This window comes from Solea solea, chromosome 4 (genome assembly GCF_958295425.1).
Source record: "Solea solea chromosome 4, fSolSol10.1, whole genome shotgun sequence".
Classification (NCBI taxonomy): domain Eukaryota; kingdom Metazoa; phylum Chordata; class Actinopteri; order Pleuronectiformes; family Soleidae; genus Solea; species Solea solea.
The window spans coordinates 11166160-11182944 of NC_081137.1; the positions used below are offsets into that span (position 1 = coordinate 11166160).

The 16785-nt window shown below is 39.5% G+C and overlaps 1 protein-coding gene across 8 annotated transcripts in view; it reads left to right on the top strand.

The window, feature by feature from the left end:
• The window catches only part of LOC131458504 (unconventional myosin-XVIIIa-like), an 89644-nt gene extending 73596 nt beyond the window's left edge, over positions 1–16048 (top strand). For 6 of the 8 annotated variants that reach the window (XM_058627645.1, XM_058627646.1, XM_058627649.1 and 3 more), the window contains 7 exons: positions 208–345; positions 1275–1460; positions 1551–1690; positions 3166–3210; positions 9541–9663; positions 11022–12452; positions 14991–15080. In XM_058627645.1, the coding sequence (XP_058483628.1) occupies positions 208–345; positions 1275–1460; positions 1551–1690; positions 3166–3210; positions 9541–9663; positions 11022–12450 (2061 nt within the window). In that variant the 3' untranslated portion in view covers positions 12451–12452; positions 14991–15080. Of the gene's footprint in view, positions 1–207; positions 346–1274; positions 1461–1550; positions 1691–3165; positions 3211–9540; positions 9664–11021; positions 12453–14990 lie in introns of all 8 variants that reach the window. The other 2 variants (XM_058627647.1, XM_058627653.1) reach the window with 2 other exon arrangements.
• Positions 16049–16785: the final 737 nt, after the last annotated feature.

Below are 16785 nucleotides of genomic sequence, written 5' to 3' on the forward strand. Positions count from 1 at the left end.
GATTTAATGAATTTACACATGAAGGGTGAAAAGGTGGACGCTAATTTTGTTTTAAGGCACACATAACATCAGCATAAAAGTCTTTCACAGTACCCACTTAAGAAGAGGGGGAAGAAGAAGAGGTCGAGGAGGATGTGTGCAGGAACTGCCTCTCCTTAGGGAGTGATTGTGTTTGTTTATATGCATGTGTGTGTGTCCTTCCTCCAGCTTCATTCGCTGCAGAGTCAGCTGGAGTTTCAGGAACAGTCCATGGTGGAAAAGTCTCTTGTGAGCCGTCAGGAGGCCAAGATCCGTGAGCTGGAGACAAAGCTGGAGTATGAGAGGACACAGATCAAACGCTTGGAGGTGAGATGATTTTTAAAGACACGCTTTGTCAACCTATGTATGCAGATTCAATCCTTAATATTCCACTGATCAAGACAGTGAGATAATGTAAAGTGAGGGTACAGTATGGCACCTCTTGCATAGTTTGATATTGTTGAGGTACTGATTAAGAAAAACATCCATAAATATCCTTTGATCAAAAGGCCTTTTCACATCAATGGCAATGCAAATAAACTGCACAACATTGAAAATAATTTCAAGGTGAACTAAAGTTGAATCATAAAATCACCTCGCGAGATTTAGCAAGCTGGTGCACATTTTACTTCAGGAAAAAAAAGAATGAAGAAATATCTGAGTTCATCCAATACTGAATAAGAAGGGAAAGCTTACTTGGGTCAGGGGCTTAAACTTTATCTCTGCTTCGGTGTGGACTTTATGATATGAAGGAGTATTAAGGCCTGGAGGAAAACAAAAAGCTTTCGAGAATTAAGTTTTAATATTCTGAAATAAAAGTTGTGATAGTACGAGAAAAAAGACATGACTTTACTTTTTTTTCTTCAGTTTTTTAGTGGTATATACCTCCATCCACATGATGTGACAGCTAATTCCTTCTATGCCATTTTCAGTTTGTCTATTTCATAAGAATCAGTATGCAATAAAGACCCCACACTCGTCTAATTGTCAATCTAATTGTTACTTCAGCAACTGTCAAACCTCTGAACAGCTATTGTGCTGCTGATGTGCACATCAACTCCAAAAGATTATCTAGTCTTCATTAATGAAGCCCTAACCAAAGTATAACTTCACAAGATGCTCCACGTTCCTCAACTTGTCACAGGTTGCAGCTGATCATCTGAGACTGCGTAATATTACAACTATAGCAATATTTATTTTTCTTTAGTATGGCCCGACTGTGTTATTCTCTGTTCTCTTCTCTTTCTCTTGTTCAGAGTCTGGTGGGTCGCCTAAAGGAGAATCTGGAGAAGTTGATGGAGGAGAGAAACCAGCACATTGCTGCAGAAAACAGGGAGAAGGAGCAGAATAAACGGATGCAGAGGCAGATAAGGGACCAGAAAGAAGAAATGGCAGAGCTGTCCAAGAAGGAGGGAGAGGCGAGCCGCAAGAAGCACGAGCTGGTAAGTGCCCTCCGTGCTGGGAGACTGGAAGTGACTCAGCTTGCACCACAGGAGGTAACCCGCACTTCTGTGCTCTGATCCATTTACCAGGAGATGGACATCGAGAGCTTGGAGGCGGCAAATCAGAGCTTACAAGTGGACCTTAAGCTGGCATTCAAGAGGATAGGTGACCTGCAGGCTGCTATCGAGGACGAGATGGAGAGTGATGACAATGATGACTTAATCAACAGGTACTGGAACTCGCTGGTCTAAAATTGGATAGGTGGCTCGCTAGGCAGATAGATAGAGATAGATAATACATCATCATATATGGTAGAGAGCCTGATGCTCTCATGTTTCCTTCATTTTCTCAACAAAACGACATAGGGATGTGTTGCTTGGTAGAGTTTACTAGTCAGAGAATGATCATGGATGTTGTTACACGAGGACAGTTGGTGTATCAGACGAGGACACAGGGGATAGGGCAAGATGGAAGCAGATGATCTGCTGTGGCGCCCCCTTAAAGGAGATGCTGAAAGAAGAAGAAGAAGAAGAAGAAGAAGAAGCAGAGGCTTGTTAGAGTTCACTCGTATCACCAGTCACAGTTTGAATTTACTGTTTAAAACAAGTGGACAAACTCTACCATCATCTGATTTCATAATTCAGTAGAATGCTGAATGATTACAAAACAAATTTGTCTTCTCACCCCAAGATTTTAATGGTGCCTTCGCACTAGATGCAAAGCAAATTTCATGTCACAGTACTCGCACAAATATTTGTGTAACTGGATCATAAGTGGATCATATTTGAACTTATGTGACTAAAAGCAACAATGCAAATTCCCTCTTCTCCTTCGTCTGGTTTTGCTTGCTCGCGATACAGCATCTCACCACTGACATGGTGTCATGCCGACTTATTAGCTCGACTTCTAATAATTCAACCGAAAGCGAACGACTCAAAATTCCAACCTTCGCTCGCATATACTTCCATTTGCGGACAAATTCCACAGTATGTATGAATTATGAATGCTCTTTTCCCAGAGAAACGGTGACGACCATTACTCCCAAGTATTTATAAAATGAAACATTTTTTAGTGTAGGAAATAAATTACACCCGTAATGTATGTTTGGAGCATCGGGGAGATGACGTACTGTAGTGAAAGCATGTTTTCCTCATAAGTTACAAGAAAGTTACCAAATGGGAACAGCTTGTTTGTCAGTAGTCTGTCAATCCCGGCTCACATCTCCTCATTCTTTTTTCAGTCTCCCACATCTTCCAACATCTATTTCTCTCTCACCTCTTTTGTACTGAGTGAGGCTTTCTACATTGTCTGTTCCCCAGGTACCTCTCACACGGTTTAATTTAGCTCCCTGCTTCTGATCTCTTGTCTCAGAGCTGGATTTCTCCGTTTGGTTCCCCCGTTCCCTCTTTGCAGCGAGGTTGAGGGTTAGACTAGCTCTGAGCACACTGAGGTAAACACTGTCTGCAGTAAAACAGGATCTTTGAAAGGAAGACATTACATACACTGGCTGTGTGTGAGAAGGAGGCCAGCAACAGCAGGAGTTGATTTGTGAAGTCACTGATTTCGCAAAGGATAGTTCTTTTTCCCCACGTGTGAACATGGAAGTGTAAAACCATTCATTTGCTGTGTACTATTCTTTACTCTGTTGTTTGTGTATCTCACCTTCTCGTTTTTTTCTCCCCGTTTTTTCACACTTTTGGACAGTTTGCAAGACACGGTGACAAAATATCAGAAAAGAAGGAACAAAACGTGAGAATGGAAAAATGCATCCTTTGTTTGTTTTGTTTTGTTTCCTCACTCATTTTCAACCACAGAGGAGAGTAACGCAGTATTCCTCATCCTTTCAGGGTGTGTTGTTCACAATAACACAGCGAGGAGAATTTATTTTAAAGAGAATGGACATTTCATGTCTGTGGTAAACATATGTGACAACAACAACAAAAAGAAGAAGCTATGCTTAACGGGCCAGATGTTTCATTCAGTTTCTTTTTTTGTGGGAAGTGTCTTCTGTCAGAGCCAGAAAAAACACAAAAGTGATGACACATTGGATATGTTGTATATTGTTGGAGGAAATGAAAAAAAAAAAAGAAATTTAAACCAAAAAGAAAAACAACTCTCCTCTTATACCTGTGGTACAGTAATACTGCATTATTGTCTCTATGAATCTTATTAAACCACATCCTCTGCTTTCATTTGCAGCATGATCATCAATTAACCAATAATCCTACTCACTCACTGAGATGTATATTTCTTGTCTTCTCTCGTCTGTTTTCATCTTGAGTATTACCTCCATTTTGTATTTAACAAATAAATAAATAAATCTATTAACAAGAATTACACATCTTAATAGAACATTTGATTTGTTATATTATTCAAAACTTAAAACCATTTCAATAAGGCCTGAATATTAAGCTAAAGTAAGCAAACTAAATATATCCAAAGATAATGTATGCTTTTGGAAAATAGATGATTTTGTCACCTTGGTGTGATGGTAGCTCAGTGGTGGAGCCAGTTGTCTTTTAACTCAAAGGTTGTGGGTTTGATTCCCAGCTCTGCCAGCTCTGCTAGTCTACTGTGTATGAAAGATGAGTAATAGAAAATGTGCTGCACACATAAATACAAACCATTTATGGTTTGAAAAGGGATTGATTTTGACTGACTGTGAATTAATAACAGTATCTTTAATGTTATTTCAAGAATTATACATTGATTTTTACATGTATAGGACATTGTAGAGAATAAGAATGTTATTATTGAAAACAGTTGAGGGCCATTGAGAGCAGGTGCTCTTTTTTTCAAAAAATCACATACTTTTTAGCATAGACATTTACTATAAAAACAGACAATATGGTACATGATGAACAAAATAGAGTCCCTAAAGCACATACTGTACATTCACATTTCCCAGAGCATCCTCTAGAACATCATTTTGCATTTCTTTTCTACCAGTCGTTCCATTTTAAATTGAGATGTAAAGTATTTGATTTTGAATTGATCTGCTTTTGTACCTGTGGCGCAAACCTAGCATGCTGGGAGTCTTTTACATATGCTCTGGAAGGCCGTATGTGTGACTGTGTGAGTGATGCTCATGACTATGAAATGTGATTATATGTGAATGGCCGCACAGTCAGGCGGTGGCGGTGTAAAACGATGACGGCACAACGCACAGCTAACGTGTTTTTCTTCACTCAAAAACTCCGCTGCTGTTTTTTTTCATGCATGCAAATGCTGCACTGATCCAATCACATTCCATAGTGTTGTGAAATATTTAACCTTAAAGTGAGCGTTGACTTGTCTGTGAAATGTGTAATCATTGATTGTGACTCTAGATACACTGCAAGACTTGGAACTAACACAATGCCATTTTGGCAGGAAGCTGTGCTCTTCAAAACGGAAACCTTTATACCTGTAAAATGTGTATAATAGTAGCTGTTGTGCCAAAACAAACGGGGACAAGCAAACGTTACTGGATCCCCAAAGATCCTAAGAGATAGCAGAGCTATAGATCACTGCCATTAAATGGGTTAAAAGCAGGTACAGAATATGGAGTGATTGGAACACATGAGCAACAGAATTGAACACACATTTATCACAATGTCTTGGTGTACTCTGGAGTAAGATGAGAGTATTTAAGTATTTCGGGATACTACAGATCCACTACAGCTGGTTTTATAGTTGTGATATATTCAGTCCGTCAGGTTCTGTGATATTTAGTTCAATCTTCACGGATTTACAGTCCACAGTGAACTCTGACGGCTTGAAAATGATGTTAGCTTTATGTTCTGTTGATTCACCAAGTTCAAGTTGCTCAGGGGTACCCCAGCCCTTGACCTGGCAGGCATTCGAACCTGCAACCCTCCAGTTACAAGCCCTAAATTCCCTTTGACTCAAGTGGGTTAACGCATGTGCCTTTATTTTTTTTAATTTGCAGCATGTCAAATAATTTTAACTTTCATTTCTTCAGTTCTTTGCACATAATTACAGACTTCATATCCCACTCTAGCATCCAGTTGTTTCCTTAAAGACACATGGTGTCACACACTTTATTGCTCCGTGTGTGTGTGTGTTGTTATCCATGTGTCATCAGTGAACCTGGGTGTGTCACAGCTCTGCTTCTCTTCTTGTGAACAATGATACACCATGTTGACTTAATTGCATTCCTCCCTCCTTTGACATCATTGCATTAGCAGCATGGATGAGCAATAACGGAGGCGTTCTAAACACAAAGTGCATTTTCCAGATGATTTGCGTTATTAATCTGCATTTGTGTACTCCGTGTTTCAAAACAGAGGTTACAATGGCATTATGTCTTGTTTTGTTTAAGTCGAAGATAATGTAAAAAAAAAAAAAAAAATAGAAACATTAGCTTATTGTTGCCACACCAGAAAAAATAAAATAAATCATAGTCATGTAATTACGTGAAAAGTTTCACTCTATGAGATATTTTCGTGTTATTATACAACCATATCACATTGTAAGAAAAAAGCGAAAACTATCTTATTATAACCTGAATTTGAAGTTTTGACATGATTATGATAATTTTACATTTTTATGTAGGTAATTCAAAAATAAAACAAAATATTAATTATATGAAGACACATTTCTTATATAAGTTTGAATGAATCTATTTTAGTGTTACCAACTGAAGTCATTTGTGTTTGTCAACCATCTCCTTCACTGTCTGGTCTGACTTTTTTTGCCAGTGTATCTGTCATGAAAATATGTTTTCCTTAAAAGTGCTAAACTGCTAAAAAAACACCAGCCACACATGCGTCGATTCTGACTTTAAGTATTTGTGACAAAGATTTACAACCAGCTCAGACTGATTGTCAGAAGCGATTAGCGTTCACCGCTAAATTCTTGGGGCTTGTTTGTATCTGTGAGCCTCAGGACTGGTTAGCTCGCTGTGTGGAGGCCAAGGACAAATCGTTTGTGACACCATTTGCACAGCACTCAATTGCGAGCCACCTTTTATTTCATGTTTGTGTGGGTGATGATTTTTGCGTGAGCTGGCTCCAGTGTTCTGTTTTGTAATAGACCATGTTAAAAAGTCAAAGCATCATAGAGCCGACAAATGGGCAGCGAGAGTAATTAAGTCCCCTGTACTAATGCACTGAACTGCCTTCCCTGTCAATCCCTGTCAATCCCTGTCAATGACTTGGAACGTTTTACTTTTTATATACAATCTATAACATGATCAATTATCACATTATATAATAATGTGCTCACTTATAATATGTCAACATGAAGTCATTCATTTTATTTGATAACCACCAATTAGTGATATTATACACCAGTGAACACACACAAACCGGACACATGGGGAATTGGTTACAAGCCCAATTGGCTATTGGCTGTCCAGTGAAACATGTTTTGGGCCAGTTCATGTTAGAAAACCTTGTGCCAGATCACAACCAGAGTGTTGGGGGAGATTTCTGTCACCAAGGTTATGGGATCAGTGATTAGATCTCTGGAATCAGTGATGAGTTAAGTTGGAAGAATCTATTGAAGACAGCTCAGTACCAAGAACAGAGACGATGCCAGACATAAACTGCAGGGCGTCATCTCTGATTGTGATGAGGAACTTGCCAGAGTTGACACATGTAATCACACCAATCTTTGAGACGGTGCACAAGACCAAGAGGCCCGGTGCCCTCGCTCTCTCTCCAAGGTCCATCTACTTAGTACTTGACAGTGCATAGTTTCAGGCCTTACATACAGGACTCCTGGAGGATGGAAAGTGCCAAAATTAAATAAATAAATACACCATTAAATAATTAATTAAATGTGTCATTAATTAATTAAATGTGTCATTAATTAATTAAAATATCAATTAATTTTCTGTAAAAAAAACATTTAGTTATTTCACTATTTAATTAACCGTGTTGCAGTGCAACATTAATTTGTTTTATCTGTCAACGGTTAACAGGAAATGGACTGTTATAACGTAATTCTTTACACTTACTTAGGTTATTTCGTGATACTAATTAATAAAAAAATTCTGGTGTCGCAGCAATTCACTTCTGTAAATAAGAGAGGTATAAAATAATCACATAATGTATAATAGATACACTTGGAGTCACAGTTTTAGCTCGCTACCTCATGAAATTCCACTTAAACTCCAAGATGAACGTGTTTTTGTTGGAAATAAATATATCAGGTCATGTATTCTCTCTGGGATTATCATTAGTATCACCTTCCCCTAAGAAAAACCTGGCTGTGAAGTTGATGGAGGGAATGTTGAGTGCGGGAAAGCTCTTAGAAAGCTTGCACGTTGCTTAGTCTGAGAATCTGAGCTTTGTTTTTGTCTGTGCTGACGTGCTCATAATGCTCATACACCAGCAGCAGCAGCACCTTTATTGTGTGAAGGGGAAAAAAAAAAAAAAAAAGCTTTTAGGCAGATCCAACACCCCTCCCCCCGAAAGAAAAAGTGAAATAGAAGAGAGGACATGGTGTTCTCTGAGGAAACATGACATAAAAAGTGACACAAAGCTTTTGGTGAGAAAATAAATGGTGCACCACTCCCTGGGAGACCTGCATAGATGGATATGTGCAATGTGGACAAATGATAGAGCTCAGCAGTCTGTCTGTCATCTCACACCTCCTCTGTCTTTGCTGCTTTTATGCATTCCGTGTCACGTTCCAAGGTTTAGACGGATAAGCCTGTGCGAGACGCAGGAGCTGTTACCCCTGCGTCACCGTTTCCTTTTTTCTTTTTAATGATAGCCGGCTCCCTGTAGATGAAATATACATCGACAGTGTTGTGATATACAAGGCAAACTTTTAGATGGATGGAGCGCAGGTCCAAGAATGCGAAGCCATGAATAACAGTGGAGATGAAACTAAGTCTTCTCTAAATCAAAAAAAAAAATTGAAATAGTTACTTCACTCTCAACAATATCTTCAGATACACGGAAGTTTGTTTTATTTCCAATCAAAAACTATACTGGAGACAATGTAATTTTCTCTGAGAGAGATTACCATGGCAGCACATGTTAAATGAAGGATACGTAGTGGATATGTGATGCTTTGGATGCTTTCAAAATCGGTTTAAATGTAACAGAAAGTCATCTGTATTTAAAGGTTACATACTACTGCTTTAAAGGTGTGAAATGGGAGTCATTGTTGAGCAGCTCCCAAAAAACATGCAACATAAATCACATAAGTAATAGATCACAAAAGTCGCAAATCAAATGATGGCAGTATGGCCCGCCAATCTTCAGGTTGTTTCTCTTTTGCCCCATCTTCCTCCCCATTTCCTGTCACATTAAGCTTCCAGGAAACAGTGGGCATAATCCAGGAAATGCATTGTCGATTTGAAACGAATAAATAAAGTGGCAAGCTCAAGCAGGTGGAATCTGCTGGGCTTTTCTTTTTTCTTTTTTTTTCTTGTGATCCCCAGGTCTCTGTTTATTGATTGTTTTGTCAAGCATATAGGGCCACTGGGCTCCTGGTGGCTCTTCTCCAATAACAATCACCAGGAGCAGGTGACACGCCACACAGATGCTCACAGCCAAGAACCAGCCAAACAAGTTAATTATGCCTCTAAGACCTTCATCTACCTTCTGCTTCTGAGTAGACAACACGAAACACATCTCATGTGTCTGTGCCATTTAACGCACGTCAGTGCGGTTCCCCACACTTTTGATGATATCTTTTTTTGCTTATTTTTGATGTTAATATTGCATGCTTACCATTTATTACCTTTTCTTTTTAACTTGTATCCTGTTTTGTCTTGTTCTGTTGCCTTTGCTACAGTCATGTACAGCTGTTGTTTCAAAGAAAATGGATATGTACAGGATATATTGTTGCATCATATAGTCATGCTGTAAGCTTTGGATTGCTGTGCATCATGCTGTGCATCATTGCTAACAACAAGCTGCTGGGATGTGAAAACCCATTTACGTAAGACGTCATTTTTTTTTGTGTCTGAGGTGTTGCACGAAGCAGATTCAGTTTACTAAGAAGAAGAATTTCTATGTCAATTAATCTAATTTGATTAAGAGATTTCATAGTCACTTGTTGCGATGAATATTGAGTCGCAGTTGATTCTCACAAACATGATTTGGTTCTTCACAGTGCTGAGGATACAGAGACAGATTCGGAGGTGGAGGACCGAGTGGACGGTGTCAAGTCTTGGCTCTCGAAGAACAAAGGCTCCACTAAGACCATCTCAGATGAAGGAAGCCTGAAAAACACCAGGTTAGTTATTTTGTCCTTTTGTATCATGACAGTGTATCCCTGCGGTGACATCGACATGAAACGACCCACATCCCCTGACCTTAAAAAAAAAAAACAGGATTACTCAGGGCAGTTTGCAAAAGACAGATGAGTATTTTCTGTGATTAGGTGTCATCCCTCTTTCCTAGTATTATGTCCAATGACAGGAGGCGGTAATGGAGGAACGGCTGCTGCCAAATATATTTAAGTGGCCCCGGGCCAGTTCTCACACCTGCTAAATGACACCTCTGTTACAGTTTGATAGATTTTCACACTGGTTGACTGTCTCACATCGTACAGTTGATACTGTATACGTCTGCACTAGCCAGAGAAAGGACAAAAATAATTTGGATTCACAATATTAACGCAATAAGTGTAAAAATAGGCTTTAAGAAGCTAAATGTTAGTGTTTAAAACATGTGGGACAATCCGATTTTAAAATATTGGACATATTGGATGTCAATACATGGAATTCCATTTGATTCAGGAACAATACTTGTATTATGCTATGATTCATTTACTCACTGTGTACTGCTTTATCCTCCACATGAGGGTAGTGGGAAGCTGGAGCCAATCCCAGCTGACGTAGGGCGAAAGGCGGAGCCCACCTTGGACGAGTCGCTAGTCCATCAAAGGGCCAACATACATACAAAGATAAAACAACCATTCACTCTCACATTCACACCGACAGTCAATGTCTTTGTACTGTGGGAGGAATCTGGATAAAACCCACACACACAGAGAGAACATTCAAACCCCACACAGAAAGGCCCTCGGTTGAGCCGGGATTCGAATTGGTGCCTTTCTTGCTGTGAGGCAACAGGGCTAGCCAATGTACCACCATGGCACCACGCAACAATTCAGTTTGATTCAGTACAATTTGATTGGTTTGAGGTCATATCATAAGATTTGATATAATACAATTGTGCTAAAATCGTATACTATTATATACCCTAATTGTATCAATAATCGTAACTCGATTAGAGCTGGTGAAGAACATTTACAATACAAAGTAGATGAAATACAGTCTGTGGTCTAAAATTAGTAGCTGGTGATGCATTCTTTCAGGATTTTTTGCCCATTGACTCTTATTTTAAGCTTTTTGGCCAAATGTATCTATGGCAGCAGAGCAATACATCCCAGAAAGTCAAAGAGTCACAGAGTTTGCTGTTCATATTCATGTCATGTCTCTATTGTCCAATCACAAGCCAGAGGCTTCTGTGTTCCCAAGAAGTTACCACACATGAGCTGTGGATGTTGCAGAAAAGAAGTTATTTTGAGTATCTTTTGTTTGTTTTGTTGATTGTGCCCAGTGTCAAATTTACTTCATAACCCTTCAGATACGCAGCAAATGCAGATACCAAGGAGGTGAAAGAAGGTAAGGAGAAGATGAGTGACACCAGCAAAGATGGGAAAGACATAGAGCAAATCAGATCAGTGTCTGTCATGAGTTCCCTGAGCTACAGGAAACGCTCCAACCTGAAAGACTCCATTGGGGGGACGGGCGACGAAAACTCCTTATTTAGCACTCTCAAAGAGCAGCCTGACATGCCAGACCATACCTCGCTTCGTAAAGCCAAGTCAAAGTCTGGAGAGCTCCAGGAAGAAAGGAAGAAGAGCCAGGCCCAGGAAGACTTAGATGACAAAGGCTCTGTCATCTCCTTGGCGTATTCTGAGGCCACCAGCAGAGCCCGAAAGGGCCTGGAGTCCCGCTGGACCTCCCGCAGCAGCCCTGAATTTGATAAGGAGTCCATGGTGTCATCTGTGGTTCCCAGCAGGATGTCCACCAGGAGGAGTATGTTGGACATGGAGGATGACAATAAGTCGACGATCAGCAGCGTGAGCCGCTCCAGTCCCCGATCGCTGCATCGCAGCACTTCTTGGAAAGATGAGAGACAAACCAGTTCACGCTTGTCCCTTGCCCGAAGCTGCGGCCTCAGCGAATTTGGACTGCGTTTACGTGACAATGATGACGATGATGCCCAGAGTGTAGCTTTCAGTGAAGGGGGGACTTCACCTTATAGTCCCCGCTCAGGGAGTCGCAGCTTTTCTACCCCGGCTCAACCACGGTCCTCAGACGGCAACGCGACAGAATTATCTGACATTAAAACAGTCACACACCGCAACTACCTCGATCCTGACTTGGAGGCGGCAATCAACGAGGTGCTGAGCTTCAAACCCATTAAATTCAAGCGCAGCAAACTCAGTGATTCTAGTGGTGAGGAGGAGGATGAGAAGACGACAATGGGAAGTGAAGAAATGAAGAAGAAGGGGGAGGATGAGGGGCTTGGCTGCAGTTCATCCAGCCTGCTACGCTCCTCATCAAGCTCTGCTCTGGACTACAGTAATCGGTCATCCAGCACCCTGAGCACCAGCAGCTCCCGCAGTCGCAGAGATAAAAAGAGTAGAGTCTCTCCATCAGACGACTCGTCAGATGATCATCACAGCAGGAAGAGCTCAAGGAAGAAGAAAAACAAGAAGTCCAAGAGGAGATCTAACAAGAAGCCGAGTGAGTCTGAGGATTCCTCTTCCTCCTCTGAGTCGTCGTCGTCATCGTCGTCATCGTCCTCTTCCTCCTCCTCCCACTCCACCGTCTCCTACCGCAGCTCAAGCAGCATTAAACGAGCCCCAAAACACCCGGATGACGACGATGATGATGACAAGGAGGTCACAGGTCGCGCACAACCTAAGAAGAAGGAATCCAAGAAGAAGCAAAAGAAGATGGATAACTTGGTGATGAAGTATATGTACAGGCCTGGCAGTGACTGACAGTAAGGGGATGCACGGTGATGCAAAACAAACGACTAAAAGATTGCTCTGTGTGTGTGTGTATGTGTGTGTGTGTAAGGTTTTTTATTTACTATAATCCCTGTGATACACTAACACTCAACTTTGTTTTTTGACTCCCCGAAGAAAGAGTTAACTGATATAAATTATTGCACAACACAAATACTCTATTAATTATTTAATGTTTACACGTGTACTCGCTAATAAGATCTTCCCTCTTGTCAACATTTGTCTAAATTTACAGGATAAATACTTTATTACGCTGTTATTTGCTTCCTGTATACAGTAATCATGACTGTTATTACTTGACATCAGAACATTGCTTCTGTCATTCCCTCTCTATTGTTTGTACAGATGGATCATATCTGTACAAATGTGAGTGTCTCTGCTTGATGGAGGTGACTCTCTTCCACGCGCAAAAAAAACACAAACAGATGTTGGCAGTGGGATGAAATGAAATTACACATTTTTTTTTCCTAGATGTGTTAACTGAGAGGAGTCTAAAGAGAATTGCAAGACACTTTGCATCATAATTAAAATGTCTAAAATTATCTCTCAGCTTCAGAAGCGATGTGTTTTCAGAGTAATTTTACTGACAGCTTCTCTCTTGCTCCTGTGTGGTTTGAAAAAAAAAAGACAAAGAAAAAAGGAAGGCAAGACAGCTGCTTCATGTTTGCAATAGAACAAGAATATGAGTCTCCACTTCAACACTGGCTCTAGGTTCACTTGAAAATGAACTGGTATTATCAGTGATGTAATTAAGGACATAGTAGTTGATACAGCACTGACACAAGGAGAAAGAGACTTGACCAACTTCACAAAATGCTCACCAGAAAATTGCTTAAATGTAAAGAATAATGTTCACTGCTTTATCTGGCTGCCTTTTTGTAAGAGTCATTTTGTTTAGTTTTTTTAGTATTTTAGAGACACAGAAGCTGCTGCTGTCTTGTTGAGAAAGTTTATGTCTTATAGGTAAATTTAAATGAAGGATTTTAAACATCAAATCCCAAAACAACACATTTGAATACACTGATGAAGGCAGCAGTGACTCAGCAACAAGCCAAATTGCTTATTTTCTGTATAGACTTTGGTGCAGTAAGTACTAGGTTTACAAAGTGACACGATGTTATGTTTTCAGTCAAAAAAGATTGTCTGACAGCAAGATAACAGATATCATTAACTTAAGTCTGCATAGGTTTTACGAGGTGGCTGAGAAGTTTTTTGTTGTGTCACTGTTGGCAGCCATGTTTTCAGTGAGTGACTGCGTCTCAAGCTGGGGTGCAAAGCATAGAATAGGTGCGAACAATGTGTTACACATTGGGATATGTGAAGTAAATTAAAGTTGGTAAAGGTTTAGGGTGTACTCATACGACTGACTGTTAGGGCCAAACTGATATTCTTTTTCTGGAATAACTTCATAAAATTATGAGAATAAAGCAAACTCTCAGATGATCAGCTGCCACCTGTTTCGTGAAGTTACATTTTGATAGGGGCTTCACAAAATAAAGAAATACTTAATATTTTTGGCACATCAGCACCACATTATCTTTAGCATCAGGACTTTGAAAAGACTGCAAGAAACTGAGTCTGTTTGAAAGAAAGAATCCTCTCTTGCGGACTGGAGAACGAAATGGCTAGCGGTCAACTGCAGGCTATCACTGGTTACATTGGTGTTCTTTTGCTCTTTATTATTATATATATATATTGATAATAATAATAATAATATTAATAACAATAATAATACATAGATAATCATAAAAAAGAATATTATAATATTACGACTTTATTCTCATAAATTATGGCTTTATTCTTGGAATATTATGACTTTTTTTTTTAGAACTTTTTATTTATTCTACATAAGTAAAACACATGAAGATGTACACAAAATCACACCAACGAAGATACATATAAACATAATAACAAATAAATAAATAAATAACCAAAAAGCAACACACACATAAATGAATACAAATTAAAAACAAACATTTTTTCTAATTTCAGTTGTAATCTTGCTGTAATTTTTTCCATAATAAAAACCTTTTTTATTCTGTCTGTCCATTGCATTAGGAATATTATGACATTTTAATATTAAGACTTATACATATTAAGACCAGCACTGAATATTTTGCTTGTTTTCAGAAGTATGTAGAGCAGATGTAGAAAGAAAGAAAGGAAGTCCGTTGATTTCAGGTCTCTACTGCTTTTAGCTAACAGTTTTATTGTCTCCTTTCCAGTGTGTCAGTTACTGTGCTCAACAGCTCCAAATGGATCTCTTGCATTGTCTCAACTCTGACATTTACTTCACTAACTGCACATTATTTACTAAATGTGGGTGAAACCTGGTCATGGATTTCTGTGATGCATTTACTAATCCAAACTAAAAATGAGGACGCAGTCATGACACATAAATGATGCATGTTTTCATGTGTGTTTTCCAATGTTGCCCTCTTTACAGCGTGTCTTTTCTAATATGTCGCTTAGTCAGAATATAATCTTGTGCCTGTGTGTGTTGACCCCCACAGTCCTCCTGTGTGCCGCAGACACCTGAGCGTCGGCAGATCTGATGAAGAGGAGGAAGTGCAAAGAGGCTCAAGCGGGCAGTCGCTAAAGCAGAGCGACAGCGAAGGTTTATTGGCAGCGAGCGCGACGTAACCCGCGCAGGCGACCTTGTGCGTTCATTGACACCAAACACAGAAGAGGGACCAGCACCACTGCACGGCTGCTGAGGATGGAAAAAGTGGAGTCTGGCCATTTTCAATCATATTTGACATACTATAGTGCCCCCTTTCACATTATAAAGTGGTTTGCTGTCATAGTCGGTGTGCTTCCCTTTTTTTTCCCCTTCTATTTAATAGAATGTATTGAGTAAAGCAGTCAACACTGAGCAGTAAAGTCAAGCACTTTCTGAGGAAGTTCTTGCCGCTGCTGTATTTCTAAGAGCTTCTTTTCAGGCAAATTTAAGCACTCCTCTGCTCTCTCCTCTGATATCTCCGCCAAGAGGATTTAGATAAGCTTCACTCAGCTCAAGCTGGACTTCTCCGTGAAGGTCTGACCCACTATTAAAGCAGTTCCTTATCGCTTCCCTGCTAATGTGGACTACTGTGGTGGGAGGAATTAACCCACTTTCAATTAATTATCGCGGCTGTAAGTTTACATGTGGCATTTGTTCCATGTTGAGATACGCGTCGTTTGAGTGAAGTGATGCTATAGGTCAAGATTGCTGACATGAAAGTAAAAGCATTTCAGGAAATACATTTCTACGACAGTGTTTGATGTTTTTTTGAATTTTTAATCCTATTTATATATTTGAAATGCTGGGAATTTAAAGCTACATCTCTATAGTAAGCCTACATAGTTACCATGTGGAGTCAAAGCCTTTACATAAACATATATACAAGGATTTCCTTAAAGGATGTTAAGAAAATGTATGTCATATTTCTGTATATTTTTATCTTCAGTGCATGTTTGGTTTGACTCTTTCGAGGCTCAGTCATAAATGTGTCCCCTTGTGTCATACAGTATTTGTAAAAGTTAAACAGGAATGTATTTGTTTGCTGTTATAAAGGATTTTTGGAGCTTTTGGGATGTGTCGGATGCACTGATGCAGAAATGTATGGCGTTGTTTGTGATGCATCAACATTGGGTGTTTCTTATAAATGGGAAATTAAAGCTTCTTCACACAATTTGAACATAAAGTACTCGAACGAATCCCATTTGGGACTGTTTAGATGAAATAGATTATTTTTGGTAGGTAGGTAGATAGATTGCCTTGAGCTGGCATCCAAGAGGGTAGGTGACCTGCATGCTGCTGTCAAGGACAAGATGGAGAGTGATGACAACGATAGATAGATAGATAGAAAAAAATACAAATGATGATAATACAACAATAATAATAATAATAATAATAGAACCAGGTCATTAAAAGTACAGTCTATACATTTTACAATATTTTTATGATCATGCTGTAGCTGAATATCTTGCACCTCACGCTTTCCTTCAAAGTGTGTTGGAGAACCTGTGTCGTCTTCATTTAACATCAAAGCTCAAAGGATAGTTTGTCCATTGTGGGCCACTGTAAAGCAAGACCCCACTCCTGGTATAAATGTAAAAGGCTCATTCTGGGGTAACGCAAAAACAATTATTAAGCAAATTATAATTATTTGATCATTAAATTCTATTCAAAATGATAGTAAAATTGTGAGAATGGTGACTGTGATTCAGTGCTTCACAGCAATCACGAGGCAGCCCTTGGAATCATATTGTGCCCTCATGGCCTTCATAACATACAGTATATCACAGAATGAGTGACTTTTTATG